This window comes from Podarcis erhardii, assembly GCF_964252035.2.
Source record: "Podarcis erhardii genome assembly, chromosome: 14".
Classification (NCBI taxonomy): Eukaryota; Metazoa; Chordata; class Lepidosauria; order Squamata; family Lacertidae; genus Podarcis; species Podarcis erhardii.
Genome location: NC_138503.1, coordinates 16,130,868 through 16,155,482, shown reverse-complemented (window position 1 = coordinate 16,155,482; position 24,615 = coordinate 16,130,868). Strand labels below are relative to the sequence as shown.

The 24,615-nt window shown below is 45.4% G+C and overlaps 1 protein-coding gene across 1 annotated transcript in view; it reads left to right on the top strand.

Moving 5' to 3' along the window:
* HDGFL3 (HDGF like 3) overlaps positions 1–19,239 on the top strand; it is a 57,318-nt gene extending 38,079 nt beyond the window's left edge. Inside the window, exons 2-6 of the mRNA XM_081839351.1 lie at positions 5,305–5,381; positions 10,338–10,476; positions 12,123–12,281; positions 13,622–13,768; positions 17,402–19,239. Of these exons, the coding sequence (XP_081695477.1) occupies positions 5,305–5,381; positions 10,338–10,476; positions 12,123–12,281; positions 13,622–13,768; positions 17,402–17,407 (528 nt within the window). The 3' untranslated portion in view covers positions 17,408–19,239. The remainder of the gene's footprint in view (positions 1–5,304; positions 5,382–10,337; positions 10,477–12,122; positions 12,282–13,621; positions 13,769–17,401) is intronic.
* The last annotated feature ends 5,376 nt before the right edge of the window (positions 19,240–24,615 follow it).

The following is a 24,615-nucleotide window of genomic DNA, read 5'->3' as shown; positions in this document are numbered from 1 at the left end:
CGACGACAACAAAAAATAGTCATTTAATTGCAAACCTTCCAGGAAGACCTACACAGTTTTATGTTAGGTTGGAGGATAGGATTCCCTGCATATCTTTGGCAGCTGGCAAGTTTCTTTCTGAGGCAGCCAGGATCAGAGAGCACTTTGTATTAGCTAAAGGTCTGAAACTAACTTAGTTTAATCCAATGTCCAAGTAGTATGTATGTTTTCTGTATTTTTATGTACTATAATTTACTTGTGGGTCTTTGGACTTCAATAAAGAATTGATTGATTGATTGATTGATTGATTGATTGAATGATTTAATGCCAGAAGCAAGAGGGAGAGCCTCACTGTCAAGTTTTTATTGTTATGCACAAAATATGAAATTGAGATATGTATGCCATTATCATTAGGTACATGGGGAAGCATCAGTTGGATATCAGCCTATGTTAACATAGTTCTCAAAGTATTTTTTGTTCAAGATTATTTCCGAGATCTAGAACACCTTGGGTCATGAATGTTGTTGATTTGTGAATAATACGTTTTCGTCTATCTTTTTAGTTTATCTGGTTTTGATGGACCTTTGATCAGCTTTTGCCCTCTTAAAGCTTCCTGACTGCTGTTCCCGCATTCCCAGAGTTGCTCATAGGAAACCACCTTATACTGAGTACACCCCTTGATTCATCTATCTCAGTAGTGTCCACACTGGCTGGCAGCTGCTCTCTAGCATCTTTCTGAGCCCTGCCTGGAGGGCCCCAGGGATTGAATCTTGGCCATTTGCTCCTGAGCTGTAGCCCTTCCAGTGTAGTAGTTTTGCCTTGCTGCTCTGGTGTTTTCTGTGCAGCTAAGGGGAAGTGAAGGAGGGGGGATCTAATCTCTCATCTTGGTTGGGTTTTGCCCCCTCCTAAAAAGAGGAAAAGGGTCGCGGGTGGCGCTGTGGGTTAAACCACAGAGCCTAGGACTTGCCAGTCAGAAGGTCGGCGGTTCGAATTCCTGCAATGGGGTGAGCTCCCATTGCTCGGTCCCTGCTCCTGCCAACCTAGCAGTTCGAAAGCACGTCACAGTGCAAATAGATAAATAGGTACCGCTCTGGCGGGAAGGTAAACGGTGTTTCCGTGCGCTGCTCTGGTTTGCCTGAAGCGGCTTAGCCATGCTGGCCACATGACCCGGAAGCTGTACGCCGGCTCCCTCAGCCAATAAAGCGAGATGAGCGCCGCAACCCCAGAGTCGGTCACGACTGGACCTAATGGTTAGGGGTCTCTTTACCTTTAAAAAGAGGAAACAGAAGCCAGCCAGGCAAAGTGAGGTGGACCACCTCAGGTAGAACAGCCTTGGATCTTTAGATGAAGGGCGGTATGCAAATTAAATTATTTACAATTACAACAGTGCTATTTTTCTAGAAAAAGAGGTTCCCGGAACCCACCATGAACCCTTGTTCTCTTATAATGGCAATTTCGCCCACCTGAGAGGTGCTGGTATTGAGTTCCATCAAGTTCCGGCTTGTGGGAGGAGCCCTGGACATGACTAACTTGGAATAATTTCACGAGGTCTACTCTTAAGTATAGCCAAAGTAGGATGCCACTCCCTGTATATATTAATGTGGGGGAAGACATTGTTTGTATTGGTATACAGTGGTAGCTTGGTTCTTGAACTTAATCCATTCTGGGAGTCTGTTTGACTCCCGAAACAGTTTGAAAACCAAGGCTCGGCTTCCGATTGGCTGCAGGAGCTTCCTGCACTCAATCGGAAGCCGCGTCAGACGTTCGGCTTCCGAAAAACGTTCACAAACCAGAGCACTCACTTCCAGGTTTGCGGCGTTCGGGAGCCAATTTGCTTGGGAGCCAAGCCGTTTGAGTACCAAGGTACCACTGTACTTTGGGCTTTCAAACAGCAGCAGGAAGGAGCTGAATTCTGACCCTACTGAGGATTCAAGGGGAATGGAGCATCTCCCTGCCCCCCTCCCTAAAAATCCCCACTCGGGTTCCTTTCTTCTCCAGCAATGAGGGAGGCTGCTGAACAGCTGTGTTCTGTTTCTGAAAAGCTTTCTGTATCTGGTTAGGCAGACCTGATGGAAATGGCCGCATGCTCTGCTGCCAGCATGGATCTTGTATTCATGCACAGTGGGCAGGGGGAGCGAAAGGAGTTGCTTTTGCTGCTTCAGACCAAACCTGCACTCTGGTTGTGGGTGGTGATTATTATAGCCGGCACTTCAGAATCTGCATGATTTCCCTCGGTGGAATGGGGGCCGCCTCTCCTGTCGATTTGACTAACAGAGGCTGCTGCTCTCATCTGCCTTTTGTTCCGTAGCTCCAAGCATTGAGGGGCTTTCTTTCTTTCTACACACCCCCCCCCTCGCTATAGGGTCTCCGCCAACACTGCGAGAAGCAGCCAATCCGGCTCGGGGAAGGAGTTCGCCTTAACAAAAGCTTTGGGGAGTGAACAGGGCTAGTCTGAGGGATGGAAGGAGGGGGGGGGGTTCTGCAATCAGCGCTGCTGTCCTCCTTACCGTTCTCTGAGTGGGAAAATAGCAGCAGCTTTCCTCTGGCGCTGAGGTGATCCAGCTAGCAAAATGGCAGGGAGTTGTCGTGGCCGATGGGGACTGTGCATGTGTTACAGCACATTCTTGTGTGTGGGTGTTTTTTGGGGTTTGTCCCCCCCAATTTTTAGCTGTATGGCTCTCTCAGGGAGAAAACAGACCGTAAGCATTCAAAGGCGGCATGTAGAGCCTTTTCAGACGCTCCCTCACAAAATTAATGATCGTGTCTCACCGGTCCTGCGGCTGTGTCTCTGATGGCTCAGCTCCCCACACCCCAATTCTTATATTGGGGGGCACAGCCATAGAGGGGATCCAGCTCTTGGCATTTAGGCTCCCCCCCACCCCATAGTTCACAACCCTCCCTGATCAAGCCCACCTCACAGGGTTGCTGTGTCTTGAGTTCCCTGGAGAAAGGGACAAATACAAATGTGAGCAATATTTTTAAGCACATATTTTTTGGCTTGTACATAATTGCCCACCTCATTTCCACTAAGGTGACCAGACAGGGAATTGTTGTTTTTAACTTGAAAGAGATGAGTGCCTTTCTTTTCCCCCTTGAAGGCCATCAATTGGCTAAAACTAACGTGCAAAAGAAAAAAATCGTAAAGAAGGGGATTTTAAGGACAGAGATGTAGAATTTGTGGGTGACCTTTGCTTGCCATGCCCAAAATTGTGGTCTCCACCTTCCTGCTCATCCCTTTTTCCCCCTCTCATAGAATTTTGGAGTTCTGGGGGGCCTTTCAAGGCATCTAGTCCACCTCCTTGCAGAATGAAGGAATCTTGGAACAATATCAACCTTGACAGATTTTGCTTGTTCCCAATTTCCACAACATAGGAAGCCGTAGTTAAGTAATAGGAGAAGTGAAAGTCTCAGAACTCTGTGCAGGAGAAGATGGAAGAACGTGTGATCCCAAGAGAGAGCTCATTCCCGTTGCACGAAACTATGATTTATTGCAGCATCCATATGCAGTCACTGCATTTGAACCTTGAAGCTCTTGTTTGCAAAAAGATATAGCCCTAGATATTTATAGATGGCCACTTGATCAATTTTCTGACTCTGGTAATGCTGTTTTATCTTAAATAAAACTGACCATTCATACTCAATTTATGGTGGACAGGGTTTTGTCCTAGTACAGGGATGTCCAACAGGTCGGTCGCGAACTACAGGTCGATCCCTGCGAGGTTTTGGTTGATCGCAGTCGACCGCTGGCCCCCTTCCGGCCCCGGCCCCTCGCCCCACCCCACCCTCCGTTGTTGGAGAACGGAAGCTGGAGTTTACAAACTGAGGCTGTTTTTCCCCCAGCGATCCTTTGAGATTCGATTTGACCCCCAAAGAATGTAAAAACATTGTGCCCCCCCAAAAGCTAAGCAACTTATGCCTCCCTCCCAAACCCCCTAAAAACGGGGCTACTCCCCTCCCTAAAAAAGCTCAACAACTTTGACCTGAACCCCCCAAAACGGGGGTAGATTACTGCCAGTTTTAATTCCACAAGTAGATCACATTCTCTTGGAAGCTGGCCACCCCTGTCCTAGTACGTTTCCACAGTCAGTTTCTCATGCAAGCAAATATTTGCAGATGTTCACATTTCCCCCTGAAATGAAAGCAGGGGTTCTACCAACTGCCACTTTAGCTAATGGGGCCTCCCGCTGCCGCCACGCAATTTCTGTTCTCATCCTGAAGCAAAGTTCTTAACCCGAGGTACTATTTCTGGGTTACAGGAGTCTGTATCCTGAAGCGTTTGTAACCTGAAGCGTATGTAACCCGAGGTACCACTGTATTAGACAGTTTTTTTATATAAAAAAGAAATGCTAAAAATTGGGGGCCATCTTATACACAGATAGTGCAGAGGGGGACGGTCGATTGGTGGCAGCCACAAGCAGGAGATTGTTAGTGGCGATTGATTGGTGGTGGTTGATTGGTGGCCTGATGATGATTGGCTGCTGCTCTGTCAATTGGACATGTGATTGGCGGCTGCTTTTGACAATTTCTTCTGCGAGGTGTGCAATTGGCAGTGGCGGTCTTGCGGGTGAGCGATTGGCGGCAATCCCCCCCTAAAAAAGCTCAACAACTCTGTGCAATCCCCCCCAAAAAATAAGCTGAACAACTCTGGGCAATCTCCCCCCATTTCCTTAATTTGGGGGGTCTCCAAAAATAGGGGTCGTCTTATACACGGGGGCGTGTTATACACGGAAAAATATGGTACTTATCTCCTTGGCTCATGGGATCACATAACTCATGGGTAGGCAAACTAAGGCCCAGGGGCCGGATCTGGCCCAATCGCCTTCTCAATCCGGCCCGTGGATGGTCCGGGGATCAGCGTGTTTTTACATGAGTAGAATGTGTCCTTTTATTTAAAATGCATCTCTGGGTTATTTGTGGGGCATAGGAATTCGTTCATTTCCCCCCCCAAAAAAAATATAGTCCGCCCCCCCCCCCACAAGGTCTGAGGGACAGTGGACTGGCCCCTTGCTGAAAAAGTTTGCTCACCCCTGACATAACTCCATATTCTGATGAAAATAGGGACTTCCTCAGGAAAAGCGGGACATTCAGGGATCAAATCAGAAACCAGGACAGCTTCTGGAAATCTGGGACTGTCCCTGGAAAATAGGGACACTTGGAGGGTTTGAACTGGCTCATGTACCAGCCATATGCATGTTTAGGAATCCCTGAGTTGGCCAGCTGCATTGTCCATTATGCTGTGTTCTTTGAAATTTCCAGCCAGTCCTCCCTTACCGTCAGACTCATTGGACATTTGGTAATGAGCCCACATCTGTTTCTTCCCAACAGATTGACGAACTCCCTGAGGGAGCCGTGAAGCCTCCCGCAAATAAGTACCCCATCTTCTTTTTCGGGACTCATGAAACGTAAGTGAACAAACGTACACCCTTTTAAAAATATGCTTTTAAACCATTTGAGCCCAGTGCTTCTCTTCAAGAAATGAGCTTGCTTTGAAATTGGTAGGAGACTGAAGTTTTCTGCATTCATTAAGGCTGCAAAGCACATTCACAGCATGTTCTGTCCCTCAAAGAATTCTGGGCACTGTAGTTGCTGGGAACTGTAACTCTGTGTGAGATAAACCACAGTGTCCAGAATTCTTTAAGGGAAAGAATGTGCTTTTTTAGGGTAAACTCTGCCTAAGACTTTCCCCTCACTGTGGCCTAGACCAGGCTTTCTCAACGTCGGCCCTCCAGATGTTTTGAGACTACAATTCCCATCATCCCTGACCACTGGTCCTGCTAGCTAGGGATCATGGGAGTTGTAGGCCAAAAACATCTGGAGGGCCGAGGTTGAGGAAGCCTGGCCTAGACTAATCCACTTAATGTACTGTAATTTTATTTTATTTTTAAAAAATACATATGCAATGAACAATTAAGTGGCAATTCATCAATAAACGATATTTTAATTGTATTTTTTTTTACTGCTTGGCTGTTTGCCACCTTATGTTTCTTGGGAGGGAGGGCACGATAGAAATGGAACAGATATATCTAAGGACCGCAATACCGCAAGGTATGAGCACTTACTGTTTCCAAACCTAACCCTGCGGAAAGCCATCTAATTAGACTTTAATTTGATTTTGACCTGTTTTTACGAGGTAATTTAATTTTGTTTGATTTTATACTAATGTTATATATCTGATGTTAGCCGCCCTGAGCCCGACTTCAGCCGGGGAGGGCGGGATATAAATAAAAGCAGTTGTTGTTGTTGATGATGATGTTGTTGTTGTTGTTGTTGTTGTTGTTGTTATGGACTGCCTCTGCCCATAGGCACCAACCCGGACCCTGTGATCATCACCTTCATCACCTTGTGTGCCTCCTCCACAAAAGGTCTGGAGGGTGGCAACACAAGAATGGGCCTTTTCTGTGGTGACGCCACATTTGTGGAATGCTTTTGCCTCCTTGCTTGTATAGAGATCTCAGAGCTTGCTTTGTGAGGAAAAACCTTTGGGAGCAAGAGCTGGCTGATATCATTTGCTATCTGTTGGCAGACCACAATAAAATCATTACAAAAACAGGTTGCCACCTTTGCAGCTCAAAAAGATGGCCGTAATGCTCTAAAGATGTCTGCTGTGGCCTGCAAAGAGGACTATCCACAATAGTATTATGATGCTGTTGTTAATCTTGGTTTGTATTGTTAGTTATTAGTGCTATATATATAATGTTAGCGTTATTATGAGTGCTGTGTTTTGCCCCTGCTCCCGTGGTGTTTGTTCAAGCAGGCGTTGAGATTTGCTGCCAATTTGTGACTGTAGGTTGTTCCCTTACATTTGTTATCCCGAATCGTATTTTAGAAACAAGCTAAAAATACATGTCTTGATCTCATTTGTTTGTGGGGCCACCATCCTGCGTACCAGGGAGGGAAATTTCTGCAACGGATTGTATTTTGCTCCCCACTAAGCAACCACAGGACAAGCTCAAAGGTCTTTCAGAATGCCAAGGAAATCGGCAACGTTTATGTGGCTAAAAGATTTTATCAATGCTACCCCAATATGGACAGGCAGCAAATTGCAGGCCGCTGGAAGTGGCAATTTGCAGTTTCACCACAGGAGGGCAGGTTCACCTAACATTTAACTGCAATAGCACTGCAGAGTGTCCTAATCATAGAGTTAGGAAGCAGTGCAGAGTTAACATACACCCAGTGGTATCGTTTGGGAACTCCATCCATTTCCGTTAGGGTGATAAGAGTACAATGTGTCTGCATATGTAATGTGTTCTAGGTTTGCAGTAACCCTGACGTGTGTGTGTGTGTGTGTGTGTGTGTGTGTGTGTGTGTGTAAAATTAAATTTTCTGTTTTACCATTTAGAATACTCATTTAAACATCCTTAAAATATAAATGACTTCCCTTCTTCTCTTTCCATGGTTCATTTTGCATATCATAAATCCCTGCATATTTTACATAAACTCAACCATTCAGTGTTCCATTATTGTATCCATCAAAACTTATTTACACTGCTGAATATATCTTAATGTTGCCAACTGTTAGGAAAGTTCTTAATGTTTGATCTTTTATTGTGTTTTTAATATCCTGCTGGAAGCCGCCCAGAGTGGCTGGGGAGACCCAGTCAGATGGGTGGGGTATTATTATTATTATTATTATTATTATTATTATTATTCAGATGGGTGGGGTATTATTATTATTATTATTATTATTATTATTATTATTATTATTACTACTACTACTACTACTACTACTACTACGTTTTCAACTGTACACAATTTCCCCCTATATATTCAATAAACATTTTCCAATCAGCTCTAAACGTATGTTTATGACACATCTACTTTGAGGGACAAGTAACCTTAGACACATGAGCAGTCTTGTTGCAATACAGTGATGAGTGGACAGCGAAACAAGTGAACATTCAAACTGTTGCAATAGCCTAAGACCTCAACTCAGCCCACATCACTGTACATGATTTGTGAACCACTGATGCATAAGCACCACGGGAATTATCTTGAACATCAGCAGAACACCTATAATAGCAAGAACTAGCCTTGAATTAATGTTGCGCTAAGCTCATGGGGAAACCCAGCCAGATGGGCAGGGTAGAAACAATAAATTATTATTATTATTATTATTATTATTATTATTATTATTATTAATGTTCTGTCTCACAGTACCCCTGTTATTTGGGGTCCTTCTGTGCTGGACTACATGAGAGGTTGACCACATGGGAAGTTGGCGCAAGCCGTCCCCTCAGCTACAGGGCCAAACTGGGCAAGGCACAATTGACATTCTTAGCAGTGACATGAATGGGTGTTTTTTTAAGTAAGTAGCAGGGATGGGGAGTACGAGCTGGATCAGGACCCCGGCAAGGGGGTGGGGAGGTCATTGGAAGAAAAGCTTCCATTCACATGCTGTCTCAAATGTACACACCTCAGCTAACCTGCAAAGTGAATGTGGCTTACGTTTTCAAATTGGATGAAAGATGGTTTGAGGGATAGTGCATCAAACAGCAACATTTCTCAAGAAACTACAGGATGTAAGGATTGTGGCTAGCCCCATGTTTGAAGCACCACCAGTGGGAACACACTGGAGCCAGAGTAAATAATAATGTTGCACACAGCCATTAGTGTTATGCCTGAGCCAGTGGCGTAGCGTGGGTTGTCAGCACCCGGGGCAAGGCAAGTAATTTGCGCCCCCTAACCCGTGGATTTGCGCCCCCAACCCGTGGATTTGCCCTAACCCCAGAAGTTGCGCCCGGTACGGCCGGCCCCCCATGCACCCCCCACGCTACGCCACTGGCCTGAGCATAACAGGGTTGTTTGTCTCTAGACCACGATCTGAAGCCAAGGTTTCTTCTTGGCTTACCAATACATAAAAGGCAAAGGGACCCCTGACCATTAGGTCCAGTCGTGGCTGACTCTGGGGTTGCGGCGCTCATCTCACTTTATTGGCCGAGGGAGCAGGCGTACAGCTTCCGGGTCATGTGGCCAGCATGACTAAGCCACTTCTGGCGAACCAGAGCAGTGCACGGAAATGCCATTTACCTTCCCGCCAGAGCGATATCTATTTATCTACTTGCACTTTGACGTGCTTTCGAACTGCTAGGTTGGCAGGAGCAGGGACTGAGCAACGGGAGCTCACCCCGTCGCGGGGATTCGAACTGCCGACTTTCTGATTGGCAAGCCCTAGGCTCTGTGGTTTAACCCACAGTGCCACCCGCGTCCTATACATACACAATGCATAAATACTATAATCAGCTCTGAGATTTTCAGATGTTGAGAGGGATAAAACTGAAGTCTGAAATAAGTGCCTAGATAATTTACTTAATCTTGGCTGATGGCCAGCATTCTGTCCAAATGTAACCACTGGGACTGGAACCAGGAAGCAAGATTGTAAAGCAAAATAAAAAGTAGGAAGAGCGAAGCAACATTGCAAAGTGCCCTTATTTAGATTTGTCACACTTAAACGCTATTGGTATTAATGAGGCTGTGGTTAGGCTCTATTGAGACATCAGGTCAAGCCATGGTTAAGGAAACTGCATGGTATGTTGTATGAATTGACAAACCCATATTTTCTCCTTGGTTACAAAACCAGAATCAGCAGTTTAACATGAGGCTCGCAAACCATGTTGTTGTTTAGTCATTTAGTCGTGTCCGACTCTTCGTGACCCCATGGACCAGAGCACGCCAGGCACTTCTGTCTTCCACTGCCTCCCGCAGTTTGGTCAAACTCTTGCTGGTAGCTTCGAGAACACTGTCCAACCATCTCGTCCTCTGTCGTCCCCTTCTCCTTGTGCCCTCCATCTTTTCCAACATCAGGGTCTTTTCCAGGGAGTCTTCTCTTCTCATGAGGTGGCCAAAGTATTGGAGCCTCAGCTTCACGATCTGTCCTTCCAGTGAACACTCAGGGCTGATTTCCTTCAGAATGGATCGGTTTGATCTTCTTGCAGTCCATGGGACTCTCAAGAGTCTCCTCCAGCACCATAATTCAAAAGCATCAATTCTCCGGCGATCAGCCTTCTTTATGGTCCAGTTCTCACTTCCATACATAGTTAGTCTGTGCTAACTATGGTTTGTTGTGATGCCTGAATTGGCAAACCATAGCAACAGTTGCTGTTCCTCCTCCAGAGGCTGCAGCATCTGAAGACTACATTGCTGAGCAGACAGAAAACGGAAAGCAGGCATGCAGCTCCAAACTATGTTTTGTCTGACCACAAGCCATGGTTTGGTATTGTGATGTCTGAACAAAGCCACAATCAGGACTAGCTAGTTCCATTTTTCATGGGACCAATTTCTTCGAACAATGACTGTCATATTACTGTACCTAATATAGCAAATGAAACTAGCATTTGACTGTCATTTTCATTAAACCACAGTGCATTTCTGGGGCCTAAAGATCTCTTCCCATACAAAGAATATAAAGACAAGTTTGGGAAATCGAACAAACGAAAAGGATTTAACGAAGGCCTGTGGGAAATCGAAAACAACCCCGGTGTCAAGTTTACTGGATACCAGGTAAGAATGGTTTCTTTTCTCTTTTAGCTTTTCTCAGCTAAGCCTCTCCCAGGGCACACTTAGCAAAGTACAGACAATTTTAGGCCTCAGAGGGGTCTAGAGTTAGCAGGAAACATCTTACAGCAACAATGCCTCTGGGCATTGAGTTATAATGTGCCAAATCCATCATGATAATAAGACCAGGTCTTATTGAGAATCATCATGTTTTATGTTTGGGGTTTAGAACTAGCAGGGTGGCTCCAAATGTTTGTTTGTTTGTTTGTTTGTTTGTTTGTTTGTTTGTAAAGGCTGTACTTTCCTTTCTTCCTCTCTCTGGGCCCAGTCTGAAGAAAGACAAGTTAGAAATACAATAAATATTAAAAATGCCTCAAACCCATGAGAGAGGGAGCAAACCACAGGATGTGATAGTGAGCAGAGATCTCAAGTTCTGGAGAAGCGGAGCTTTCATTTCTGAGTTTCTTTAAAAGGAAGAACAAGTGTCTGGCCCCTGTGGTTGCGAAGCTATGCCAGGAAGTGTGGGAGCAATTCCTGCTGAAATCTCAGATACCATAGAAGTGTGTAAATAAGATTGCAAATGGTTGGGGGCCCTTCTGGGTCCTTCTCACTGTCTTCCATCCCTCCGCCTGTCAGGTCTAGTAAAAAGAGGTTAAATTTTGGAGCAGCAACAACAAAATGTCAGCGGCAGCTTCCACACTGCTTGGTTTAGTGACTTGTTACATGACACCTGTACAATGTCATTAGCAAAATATCCAGTCCTTCACATTTTCCCTGTTCATAACTCAGAAAATATTTCATTTTCATTTTCATTTTCCCCCTTTCCCCTTTCTAATGGTACTTTTAAAAAATTCCCCTGGTGCAGATAAACATCCCATTGCTATTAGGGTTAGATTATGGTCTACATAGATGGGTCAGCCATTTTCTAGATTGTGGTCTAGCCACTGTCTCCTCTGTAATCTCTCTCTTCTCTCTAGGAACCAACTCTATCACTTTAACCTTCCCTTTCCCCAAAACAGCACCACCTTTTTATCTGTTTTAAGTACATTACATGGAGGTTTTGCTATCTGAACACATACGTTCTCAGGAAATCATTTGTTAGGTGAGCGTTTGCATAGTGAGTTGCCAATTTCCATTGATTCCTTTGGAAACATTTCTAATGCGTTCCCAACCATGGAATTTTGACTCCCAAATGAAGAAGAAAAAAACCCAGGGAAATCCACTACAACTTGGCAAAAGACAAGGAAGGAAGGAAGAGATGCTCCCTTATTCATCCGATCTCTCCCACCAGAGTTTCTGGCAAAATGGCTGCTGTGGACCAGCAAAACACAAACAAATAATAAGGCTGCTTATTTGTACTACACGCAGGTCCAGCTGTTTGGTTATCTGAATCTGTGGTGTGTATAGCAAAATTTGGGTACTAATTCATCACGTTCAGATGAGTGAATTTTCATAGAACGAGCGTTTGGATAGCAGGACCCGCATGTGTTAGCACTGAGTATGTCCCGCTCTGTTTAGAAGTAGGCAATCTGTACAGTAGGGCTGTTTCACATCTGGGTAGAATGGTAGAAAGTGCCCAGTATCTCTAGATCAGTTTCTCCCTCATATGGGATGTTACAAAACAAGCTGCAACGATTTGTCTCATTCCAAAGGCAATTCAGCAACAAAGTTCATCAGAAACTGAGGGGGAAGGAGGGAATACGGCAGACGCCAGCAGCGAGGAGGAAGGTGACCGGGTAGAAGAGGACGGGAAAGGCAAAAGAAAGAACGAAAAAGCGGGTTCAAAACGGAAAAAATCCTACACTTCGAAGGTAATCCATGAGGTTTCCTCTTGTTGCTGTTTCCCATATACAGTGCTTTTTTCCCCCTTCAGCAGTATGGAATAATGACACTTCTTTTAATAATGATGATGATGAAGATGATGCAATGTCACATTCCTGTTATGTATTCAGTGGTCTGTGTTTGCCTGAGCTTGCGTCTGGACTAAGGATTCTGAGCCCCTGTGTTCTGATTCAATACATGACATTCAATCACAGAACATTTCAGGATTTGAGCCTCTGCCATTGGCCCTTAAACTCTGAGTCATGATTCGCAGCTTGGAAGTTTAGACAGCCAATCACGTTGGGAGTGTCCCAGGCCTTCATAAATGTATATAAGCAGTTGCTTTGCCCCTGTTGTCTAGCTCTGTTAGTACAATAAACATTCTTGCTGTAATCACTCTGTCTTACCTCATGGGAACCCACTTCAATTCCCATCTTAGCAGGAGGACTTCCATGGGCTTACTACAATAACCCCTCATCTTATGTGGGTTTGGTTCCAAGGGTTCTACTTACATATGCAAAACTTGCATATATCTACCCCTTGGAGCTGCTCTATGGCTAGTGGGTGATCTGAGGAGAGAGGGCATCCTTAACACTCCCAGAGCTGGTGTGCCAAGTAGGCCTTGCAGACAAGGTGAAGAACTTTAAAGCTCTTCTCAAGATGGGTCTGTTCGGGCTTGTTGTTGTTGTTGTTTAGTCACTTAGTCGTGTCTGACTCTTCGTGACCCCATGGACCAGAGCACACCAGGCCCTCCTGTCTTCCACTGCCTCCTGCAGTTTGGTCAAACTCATGCTGGTAGCTTTGAGAACACTGTCCAGCCATCTCGTCCTCTGTCGTCCCCTTCTCCTTGTGCCCTCCATCTTTCCCAACATCAGGGTCTTTTCCAGGGAGTCTTCTCTTCATGAGGTGGCCAAAGTATTGGAGCCTCAGCTTCGGGATCTGTCCTTCCAGTGAGCACTCAGAGCTGATTCCCTTAAGAATGGATAGGTTTGATCTTCTTCTTACCCAACACAAAAAGAGCATTTAAGCTCTCCATCGGTCTCAATGGATGACCTTGGGCCTGTTGCTACCTCTCAGCCTAAGTTACCACAAAGGGCCATAGTGAGAGTGGTGGGGAAATGGGGAGAATAATATCTGTCACCTTCAGCACCTTGGAGCAGAGTTGGGATATAAATGTAATTAATAATATTACAGGGGACAAAAATGGAAATGAAATTGAACCCAGAAACTGCCCCGTCAGAATCTGCTGTATAGAATATAGAACATCCAAGTAAACGATGCTTAAATACAGGCTGTCTTCTTTTCTTCCCCCCTTGATGGATATACTTAGAAATCTTCCAAGCAGTCACGGAAATCTCCTGCAGATGAAGATGACAAGGACTGCAAAGAGGAAGAAAATAAGAGCAGCTCCGATGCTGGGGAAGCAGGCAACGACACAAGAAACACCTCTTCAGACTCGCAGAAAACTAGTGAAGGGGTAAGGGTTACTTTAATGCAGGCCATGACATCTGAAGCATTCTAATGTTGCTTTCCGCAGCCACGACTTCTCCCAAAGAATGCTGGGAAGTGTGGTTTGTTAAGGGTGCTGAGAACTGTGATTCGCCCTCGCAGAGCTGTAATTCCCAAAGTGGCTTAACAATAGGGTTGCCATACATCTGGAATTTCCCGGACATAGCTGGAATATGGCAGTCAGAAGCAGTGTCTGGGAAGAAAAAGAAAGAATAATAATAACAATAATAATAATAATAATTTTTATTTATACCCCGCCCTCCCCAGCCAAGGCCGGGCTCAGGGCGGCTAACAAGCAATAATAAAAACAATTTGAATGAATACAACTTAAAAACAAAATTAAAATACAACATTAAAATATTGAAACCTCATTGCAGGAGGAGAAAGGAAAAGAAAAAAGAAAGAGGGGGAGGGAATCAAACTGGCTCCAAGCCAAAGGCCAGGTGGAAAGAAATCAGATCCTGCAGGGCCCTGGTCTCATGAGACAGAGCGTTCCACCAAGCCGGAGCCAGTGTTGAAAAGGCCCTGGCTCTGGTTGAAGCTAATCTAACTTCCTTAGGGCCCGGGACCACTAGGGTGTTGCTATCTATGTGCCTTGAGGCTCTCCGTGGGGCATACCGGGAGAGGCGGTCCCGTAGGTACGAGGGTCCTAGGCCGTGAAATGTCCGGGGAAATCCAAATGTACAGCAACCCATGTCGTAAGTATAGTTTTTGGCGAATTTCCTTTGGGCAAAACTAAAAAATAGCTCAACAACTTTTGTGTCTAGATTTTCACTTTTTGAAATATGACAACCCTGTTTAACAATCAATTCCTCTTTCCAGGGAACTCGTGAAAGTGTAGCTCTATGAGGGGAACTGGGGTCTTACAGCAATTCTCAGTATGATTAGCAAGCTACATTTCCCAGGATTCTTTGGGGGAAGCCATGGCTCTTTAAAGTGGTATAAAAGTGCTTTAAATGTATTGTGTGGCCATAATCTGGTGGGACTAGATGCAAAGGGATGGTTCTGTATTAAAAGAATAAATAAACCAGCTAGCAGTGGTAGTAGCATGGTCATTCCAGAACTACACATGTGTCACCCCATGGCACAGAGAAGATGCATCATGATTCGTAATTATCAATTGCATGGGTGTCTTTTTAAAGTAAATTGCAGGTGTGAATGCCTTTAATCTGGATTGTAGCATGTGGTGTAGGGGGCTTTCACCTTCCCTGCCCTTCTACTGCAGCTGCTATTGCCACTGGAATACAGTCAAACCTCAGTTGTCGAATGTAATCCATTCCGGAAGCCCATTTGGCTTCCAAAATGTTTGACAACCGAGACGTGACTGGCTTCTGAGCAGCGTCGAACATTCAGCTTCCAAAAAACCTTCGAAAACCGGAACATTTACCGTATTTTTTGCCCTATAGGACACACTTTTTCCCCTCCAAAAATGAAGGGGAAATGTGTGTGCGTCCTATGGGGCGAATGCAGGCTTTCGCTGAAGCCTGGAGAGCGAGAGGGGTCGGTGTGCACGACCCCTCTCCCTCTCCAGGCTTCAGGAAGCTATCCGCAAGGCTCCCCCGGCTGGCGCAGAGCTGCCTGCATCCCGAAGCCCCAGTGCGCTGAGCGGTTGCGCCGGGGCTTGGGGAAGCTCTGCGCAAGCCGCGGGATGGCTCCCCCGGCTTGCGCAGCGCTGCCTCTTATCCCGAAGCCCCGGCGCGCTCAGCAGTCGTGCCGGGGCTTCGGGTAGCTCTGCGCAAGCCACGGGAGGGCTCCCACGGCTTGCGGAGAGCAGCCTGTTCTGGGGCTGGGGTCGGGGGAAGCTCGGGCTTCCCCCGCCCCAGCCTCGCGCCTTGGGGGGGAAATAATGTTTTTTTTCTTTATTTCCCCCCCAAAAAACTAGGTGCGCCTTATGGGCCCGTGCGCCCTATGGGGCGAAAAATACGGTACTTCCAGGTTTTCAGCATTTGGAAGCTGAAACTTTTCAAAACGGAGGCATTCGGAAGCCGAGGTTTGACTGTAAAAGCTGCCATTTGAGTGCATGGAAACTTCTATCCCCAGAGGGAATGGCAGGTAGACCCTCACGTGAGGGGCTAGGAGCTTCGACCTTTCAAACCCTGCTGCCACTGCAGTCCTGATTGATCCCTGGCACAGGGGAAAGAGCTGCACCTGCTGTTGTCAGTGGAGTAAAAGGCTCCCTTTTGAGTGAATTGGAATGTTTATCCCCAGTGAAAATAATGGGCAAAAGGGGAATGATCCAAATTCGGCCCACAGTGGAAGGCAAGGGCCTATATCTCCCTCCCCCCCACCCACCCAATGACACAGGGGCACCTGCAATTTATGTTTTAAAAGCTTTAAATGGCATCTCGTCTAGCTTGGCCCAATGACTTGTTTACTTGTGAGTCGGAAATATCCCCCTGGTCATTCTGCTAGTACAATGAATTGTGCAGTGGAAGAAGGAAAAATTGGATGATGGTGATGATTATCTATTAAATTTCCATACAGTGGTGCCTTGCAAGACGAAATTAATTTGTTCCATGAGTCTCTTCGTCTTGCGGTTTTTTCATCTTGCGAAGCACGGCTATTAGCGGCTTAGAAAAAGGGGGGGGGAGGAAAAAAACTCGCAAGAACTTGCAAGACGTTTTCGTCTTGCGAAGCAAGCCCATAGGGAAATTCGTCTTGCGAAGCACCTCAAAAAACGGAAAACTCTTTCGTCTAGCGAGTTTTTTGTCTTGCGAGGCATTCGTCTTGCGGGGCACCACTGTACTGTACTGCCTTTCATCCGAGGATCACAGGGTGGTTTGCAGTATAAGAACACAAAAATGCATACCGTAGTAATGAACAAAAGCAGTACCTGCCCCACCCCACCCCAGTTTAAAAGGCCATAGATGGTTTAATTAGCCGAAGGCCAGGGAAAAGAGAAATATTTCTGCCTGTCGCCTAAAGATATGTAATGAGGGTGCATGGAATGGCCTGAATGGCCATGAATATATTTCAGATACCCCCAACTGTAGAAATTTAGTATATTGAAGAAAGGGCTAGTTTAAGAGTCCTTCACCCTGCCCTTATAAACTTTCAAGGATAATAATAATATATTATTATATTATATTATCTATTATTTATACCCCACCACTGGGCGACTCCCAACAGAATATTAAAAACATGATGATAAAACAACAAACATTAAAAACTTCCCTAAACAGTGGTGCCTTCAGATGTTTTCTAAAAGTCAGATAGTTGTTTATTTCCTTGACATCTGATGGGCGGGTGCCACCACTGAGAAGGCCCTCTGCCTGGTTCCCTGTAACCTCATTTCCTGCAGTGAGGGAACCGCTAGAAGGCCCTTGGAGCTGGACCTCAGTGAACGATGGGGATGGAGACGCTCCTTCAGGATCCGGAAGAGGGTTTAGTTAGACATAAACTGCAGATGGAAATGTACATCTTTTTCTATGGCCTCCCAGATGTTCTGGCCGGTGGTCAGGGATGAAGCTCAACACCTGGAGGACCATGCCAAAGGCCTCGCTTTGGAAATGTTATATCCAATTGATAACATAATGCTGATTGAATTGTTTGCATGCGTATTTGTAAAGGCATTCATATATTCTTCCTGTTTCTCCCCCAGACTTAACCAACATATTGACTGCTGCATATTAAGGGAAGACACAAGAAGGTTACATGTTTGGTTGTCTAAAATTCTTGGATTTGATAGAAGTCAGCACATCTGTTCATCAGCAGCATATCTGTTCGTATGCACATTTAGATCACATTCCTACCCACCCTGTTCTCAGAAACGACTTTCAACTTCATTGTTATCTCCCCACCCCCCAGGGGTTCCCTTTTCTGAATGTCATTTTATTTAATCGCACGCGAAACAATAAAAAATATACACTCTTTTCCAGCAAATGTGACATGCGAGAACATTGCCAACTCGCCCATCATTGACACCTCCTTCCCCCCCAAAAAAAAACAACAACAAAGGGCCAAAACTCCAAACTTTAAACCGTTTCCTGAAATTTCCTTTTCTTTTAAAAAAAAGCAGTAACATTAAAAATGTTTGGAAATAAAGTGCCCTCTGGTAAAGAACCGCAAGAATCTTTATTCTGCTTACAAACCATGACTTTTTTTAAAAAAAATTCTCTTTATCCATTCTTGGTGTATTATTCCTTTTTTTTTTTTACAATTGGTTTGAAAACAGGGGTGGCCAGCAGATGGCGCAGAAGCTAGATTTCGTTCCTTAGGCAGTTTCACGTGCTCCCCTCCCCCGCCAAATTGCAGTCAATATAGGGCAAAATATTTGCTCACAATTTCGTTTGTAAGGAAATTTAAAAGAAGAAGAAAAACTATTTTCAAGTTCTATGAAATAGGAGATATTTCCCCATCTCTCTTTTTTGGATTTTTTGTATGCGACATGTAAATGTACATATTTGTATGTAACGGTATGCCTGATCTCCGCAAAGCCCTCGAGTCAAGATGGCGCCATCTTGATTAAGGATCCATGCCCATTCATTCATGAAACAAATCAAATTTATGTGCAGAAAAATACCCACACCCAAAATCACATGCTATATAGCCACAGTTTGGAGAGTAAACTGTTTGGGCCATCTCTGTTTTAAAACCTGGCAAAATGTACTTGAGTTGCATTCCTGCTCAAAAAGTCCATATTGTATGAAAATACCTTTCCTTATTAGACATACCTAGCTAGCTATACTCTTAATACTTCTCAAGGTCATGATGTAACGTAAATTTCTCTGACTTAGTTCTTATATGTGGAGTTAGTGAAAGTCTTTTGTGTTTCTTTAGATGAATACAAGGAGCTTTTTTTCAAAACCCCAAAGCAAATTTGAGCTTTTTCGGATGCCTTCCAATTTTAAGCGCCTGATAGTGTGTGTTTTTTAACAAAAATAATAATTACCCTATGGGAAAATAAACCAAAACATCAAATTGAAAAGCAGAACCCAACCTGAAATGCTTAAAAAGGAAAAGAAAGAAAGAAAAGATCCTGCCATAATTTTTCTGTTTTTTTCCCTACTTTCAAAACTAGATCTAGACTAGTAAGTAAGCATTCCAAAATCCATTATTCTGTGTACATTATTGTTGCTATTGTGAGAATAGAGAATTTTATTTATTTTTCAATGCCAGCTTTTATTGTGAAAACATATGGGTTTAGTCCAGTTTTTATCAATCCTTGTTATGCTTGTCCTTTGAACATCTTTCGCGTACTCAAGGTTTGTAGTTGAAAAGTTTACTGTACAAAAAAAATAAAAAATCATGGGGAGGGGGTGGGGACACAAGAAAAAAACCACAAAAAACTATTGTTTTTACAGAATAAATTTATTGGAATGTGTATCAGGAGTAAGGTTTGAGGTTGTAAGCAGCTAAGTTAGCGTCGTATTTGGCTTCATACGTGTAATAATGTGAGGTATTCATGTAACTCGAGTATTAAAGCAAAGCATTCTGTTATCGTTGAGTTCGTTCTAATAAGAGCACCAATACAGGGAAAGCTTTCTTGTTTCTGTCCCTTTGCTTTTCTTACCTACGAGACTCCGTGTGCATCAAAAGCTCAGAGAATCACATGCTGTACATATAAAAGAAGTCTCACCTCTCACATAATGGCGGTAGTCCAACGTTCTCTGTCCGCTAGCACAAAGGGAGAGTTTTAACATTGCACACTTGAGGAATCCAAAGTTGTGCAACAGATTGCGCCCTCTGTTGTGCAGCGAAGTCGCCAGCAACCTCCTCCTATATTCCTTTGCACAAGCACACCCCACTAGCACAGAACATTTCTGCAACAGAACAGATAAACCACCACGTGACCTCGACTTAGCGCTGTATTGGATGCACCAAGTAATCCATGGGTAGGCAAACTAGGGACCGGATCCGGCCCAATCACCTTCTAAATCCGGCCCGCAGACGGTCCAGGAATCAGCGTGTTTTTACATGAGTAGAATGTGTGCTTTTATTTAAAAATGCATCTCTGGATTATTCGTGGGGCGGAGGAATTTGTTCATTCCCCCCCCCCAAAAAAAATATAGTCCGCCCCCACCACAAGGTCTGAGGGACAGTGGACCAGCCCCCTGCTGAAAAAGTTTGCTGACCCCTGCCATAATCACTTGCATGCCTCAATATGCTAAGTGTGGTAAATGAGCGGTCCAGGGAATGGGGGCTAGTAAAAAGTAAAGGTGAAGTACCCCTGGACGGTTAAGTCCAGTCAAAGGCGACTATGGGGTTGTGGCGCTCATCTCGCTTTCAGGCCGAGGGAGCCGGCGTTTGTCCACAGAAAGCTTTCCAGGTCATGTGGCCAGCAGGACTAAACCGCTTCTGGCACAACGGAACACCGTGATGGAAGCCAGAGCGCACGGAAAGGCCGTTTACCTTCCCGCCAAAGCGGTACCTATTTATCTACTTGCAATGGTGTGCTTTCGAACTGCCAGGTTGGCAGGAGCTGAGACAGAGCAACGGGAGTTCACCCCATCGTGGGGATTTGAACCGCCAACCTTCTGATCGGCAAGCCCAAGAGGCTCAGTGGTTTAGACCACAGTGCCATCCGTTGTCCAGGGAATGGGGGCTAGTCCAGGTACAGGTACTTGCACAGAGTTCATTTTAAAGTTAGATGCCTGGTGCCAGAGGATTCACGTTCTACCACGTGTGGAAAACCTGCACACTATGGCCGCGTAGGAACTTGACATCAGGAAATGTCATACTTTGCAACTTCAGAAATAAAAGAACAACTTCTTGCAATCCCTCAGATAATGGTGGAGGGGAAAGAGCATTAGCAAAGCCCTTCTAGACCAGACCAGAGACCCTACAGCAGCCAACAAGAGGCCTATGGGAAGCCCATAGGCAGGACAAGACACCCCATTTTGACTCCCCAGCAACTGGTATTCAGAGCCTTACAGCTTCTAATACAGTATGTTGCCTTCATGCCCAGTAACTTCAAAGCCTGGTTACTTATCTTCCATCTATATGTCAGAGCCTCTCTTAAATGGTGTAACCTTTACTCGTAAGGGTAAGTTTGCTTGCCCTTTTCTGAAACTCTCCCAGCTCTATAGTATTCTTTTGGAGCTGCGGAAACCAGAGTTGAACTCAGTACTGTACTCCAGATATGGTCACACCATAGATTTGTTCAATCTCGTTTCAGTCGCAACCCCTTTCCTCAGTGGCGTAGCGTGGGTGGTGCAGGGGGGGCCGGCCGCACCGGGCGCAACATCTTAGGGTTAGGGGGCACAAATTCATGGGTTAGGGGGCGCAAATTACTTGCCTTGCCCCGGGTGCTGACAACCCATGCTACGCCACTGCCTTTCCTAACGTTCCTTGTTTTGGAATTTGCCTTAAACCTCCGAATGCAGAGTTGACGTTTTCTTTGAGCTACTCACCATGACACCATGGGCAGTCTCCGCCAGCTCAAACCTCATCAACGTACATGCAAAATAAGGGTGGTTGGGGGTTTTTTGCACCAATGTGTGTCACTTGCTTACGCTGAATGGCATTTGCCATTTTATTGCCTGTTGCCAGTTTGGGCACATCCTTCTGAAACTATCCCTTTTTGTTTAAAGCGCCTTGAACAATTTGGCATCATCGGACAACTTGGCCAACTCACTGCTTGCCTCAAATTCAATGTCATTCATAAATGACTTTCTAAATAACAAGGAGCAGGAAATGGTGGAAGGGAGCTGATGATGAGACTAAGGGAAGAGGAAACTGTAGTTCTGTAATACAATCTGGCTGGGGTGAAACTGAACGTCTGCCACTATGAACCCTACAGAGTTTTTTCTTCCTGTGTGAGATAATTTACAAACTTCACCAAAATAGCCATTTCCCCTCAATCAGCGCTGGGTATATAGAGGGTGGAATCATGGCATGGGGTGAGAGACGTACAGTGGTACCTCGGGTTAAGTACTTAATTTGTTCCGGAGGTCTGTTCTTAACCTGAAACTGTTCTTAACCTGAAGCACTTTAGCTAATGGGGCCTCCCGCTGCCACAGCACGATTTCTGTTCTCATCCTGAAGCAAAGTTCTTAACCCGAGGTACTATTTCTGGGTTAGCGGAGTCTGTAACCTGAAGCGTATGTAACCTGAAGCGTATGTAACCCAAGGTACCACTATACATAGTAGGAAAGGGCTCAAGACAGATGCTGCTTTCAGCATAGGGATGGAGAAATCCAGTGCAGTTTGGATTTTAAGGCAAGCCTATTGAATTCTCACTTTCCACATGTGAACCGAAAAACACAGCTTATGCTTCAAAATTCGCACTTCTCCGAATTTTGTGATGCAGTTCTCCAGCCAAAAATGAGGAAAGTGTGTGTAAAAACGCGTATGTTTGTGAAAACAACATACAAAATGCATTGCAATAGGAAAATTGCGAAAATCAGGCAAAATCAAATACAACAGTGTGCGTATACATATCTGCAGAGACTTGCACTACCATGTTGGCGAATCTCAATGAAGACTTTAAAAAAAAAGAAAAGTGGTAATCTGAGCCCAAGTCTGAAAAAAAAAAAATGATAAACAAGAGAAACCAAAGGTTTGTCCATCCCTATTTCAGCAGCTGCTTGTGAGTGGCAAAAGGGGTATCCTGGAAACAACAACAAAGTGACAATTGAACACATAAAAACACACAGTCCGTTGCCTTCATTTCACGAAGTGCTGAGCTTACAATTCTGGAGGCGCAAGCAGAGGGATTCGTAGCTAATTTGTGAGCAGCAACTTTAAAGCTTTACACTTCCAGTAATTTTCTTGTTCCAGCAGTTCTTTAGCCCTCTGCAAGAACTGTCAAAACTTGTGTCTGCCAAGTCCAGGGCTTATGAGGCCTTTGCAGCAACTCTTAGATCTGCTGCCCATTTGTAAGCGAGCCCTGCATTTACATAGTTGCAAGCACCTTATTAAGAACTGCAAAAGCTTGCAAAGAAGTGCTGCAACTGAGAACTGAATGCATCCTCTGACTAAACCATGACTGCTACTCTCTCTGCCCACTGCTCCCAACCCAGTTCTTTTGCTTCCTCATTTGCAAGTTGCATTCTGTGTCAGGTGCATTTGTTTAAGATCCACTGCCGTGCCGTCCCACTTCCATCGCGCCGCTCAGTGCAGCACCTGTCGCTGCTCGTTTTATTATCCTTTCACATCGCGGCATCTTTTTTACACGGCACTTTGTAGCGGCGCGTATCAACAACGAGGGGGAAAAACAGGTCCCTGATCAGGTTGCAAATCTGTTTGTGACAGTGGAGAAGAGGAGAACAAAGGTAAGGGAGGAACAACTTAAGGGAGCGAGTGGCAGCTATCAGCAGAGGCAGCCAAACACATATTCAGGTTTCATTTCAGCCAGGGGTGTGGACTGAGGTTTAAAGCAAACATGAGGGTATCTGCAAGAGTCCATGGATTGCTGGAAAACTCGTGGGAAGGCTGGGGACATATAGGACCATTTAAAGCAGCGAGATGACTCTGAGATGAGGGATCAAATGCAGGCCTCCAGGTCGTACCCTCCTCTAATGCTTCTACCTGGCTGGAATATATCCTTGGAGAGACATGTGTATGTATAAAGCTAACCCATGTGTCGTGGACTAGCTGGACACAAAGGAACAGGGGAGGAACCAGCAGGGTAGCTCCCGAGGGAAGAAGGCTCAGAGGCCTGAGGTTGGTGGTGGGACCACAATGAGGGAGAAGACTGGAAGGAGAAGGTGTCAGAAGCTGAAGAGGTAACAGTGTTTAGTGGACAAAGCGCAGAGATGAGTCAGACTGGTGAAGAGGCATGGGTGTCTCCCTCTCCTGCTGTGACAAGCTCCCTTCTCCACTGGTCTCCCAGAACCAGGAGAGGCATGAAGCAAGAGGAGCAAAGGCAGGCATAGTCTCAGATTGCTTGGGGGGAACTCTGGAGAGGAGACTTAGGCAGCTGTGGGAAGGTGGGGCCCTTCAGTCTCCACAACTGCCTCACAGGGGCAAGACCTACCAAAGAAGAGTTGCTGTGCTCATTAGGCCTGGCATTCCTGGGCAGATCCTGTCTCTTCGAATCAATCAGTTACTGTGTGTGATTTATTGCTGGCTCGATCCTGGCACTATGGCACAAATGGGGCATTTACATCCCTTTCCCTGCCTGCCTTTGCCTCTGGCCCCACCTGCACTAGAATGTGGCCCCTGGAAGTTTGCCCACAAGGGAATACAACCCTGGATCTGAAAAAGATTGCCCACCCCAATTTAAAGTTTGGCATGCTTCAGCACTTATGCTTTGCTATTCTCCAAGGAGAATAGTTTTTCTCCCACAGGAGAGGGGGAAAAAGTTTCTGGGGTAGAGGAAGGTTTAGTACCTTCTCCTAACCCCCCAAAGCAGCCTCAGCTGGATGATGCATTTAATCGGACTGTAACAGTTTAAAGCCAAAGTTTTTGTGGGGGATGGCAGGGTGGAGGTGTGTTTTGAGGACTTTGAAAGAGCAGAGAGAGGCAACACCCTGCAGGCACTCTTAGTTTGGATTTGATATCCCACTTTATCACTGCCCAAAGGAGTCTCAAAGCGGCTAACATTCTCCTTTCCCTTCCTCCCCCACAACAAACACTCTGTGAGGTGAGTGGGGCTGAGAGACTTCAGAGAAGTGTGACTGGCCCAAGGTCACCCAGCAGCTGCATGTGGAGGAGCGGAGATGCGAACCCAGTTCACCAGATTACGAATCTACCACTCTTAACCACTACACCACACTGGCTCTCAGAGAGAAGTCCAAAGAACAGGGACAGCAAAGAAAAACAGGTGTCGTGGTTTAAGGGAGCAGAAGACTAGGGCAGCCATCTGAAGGAATCCATGGCAATCTCTTCTGGGGCTGGATAGTACATTTGAATTGTAAACAAGTATTAAAT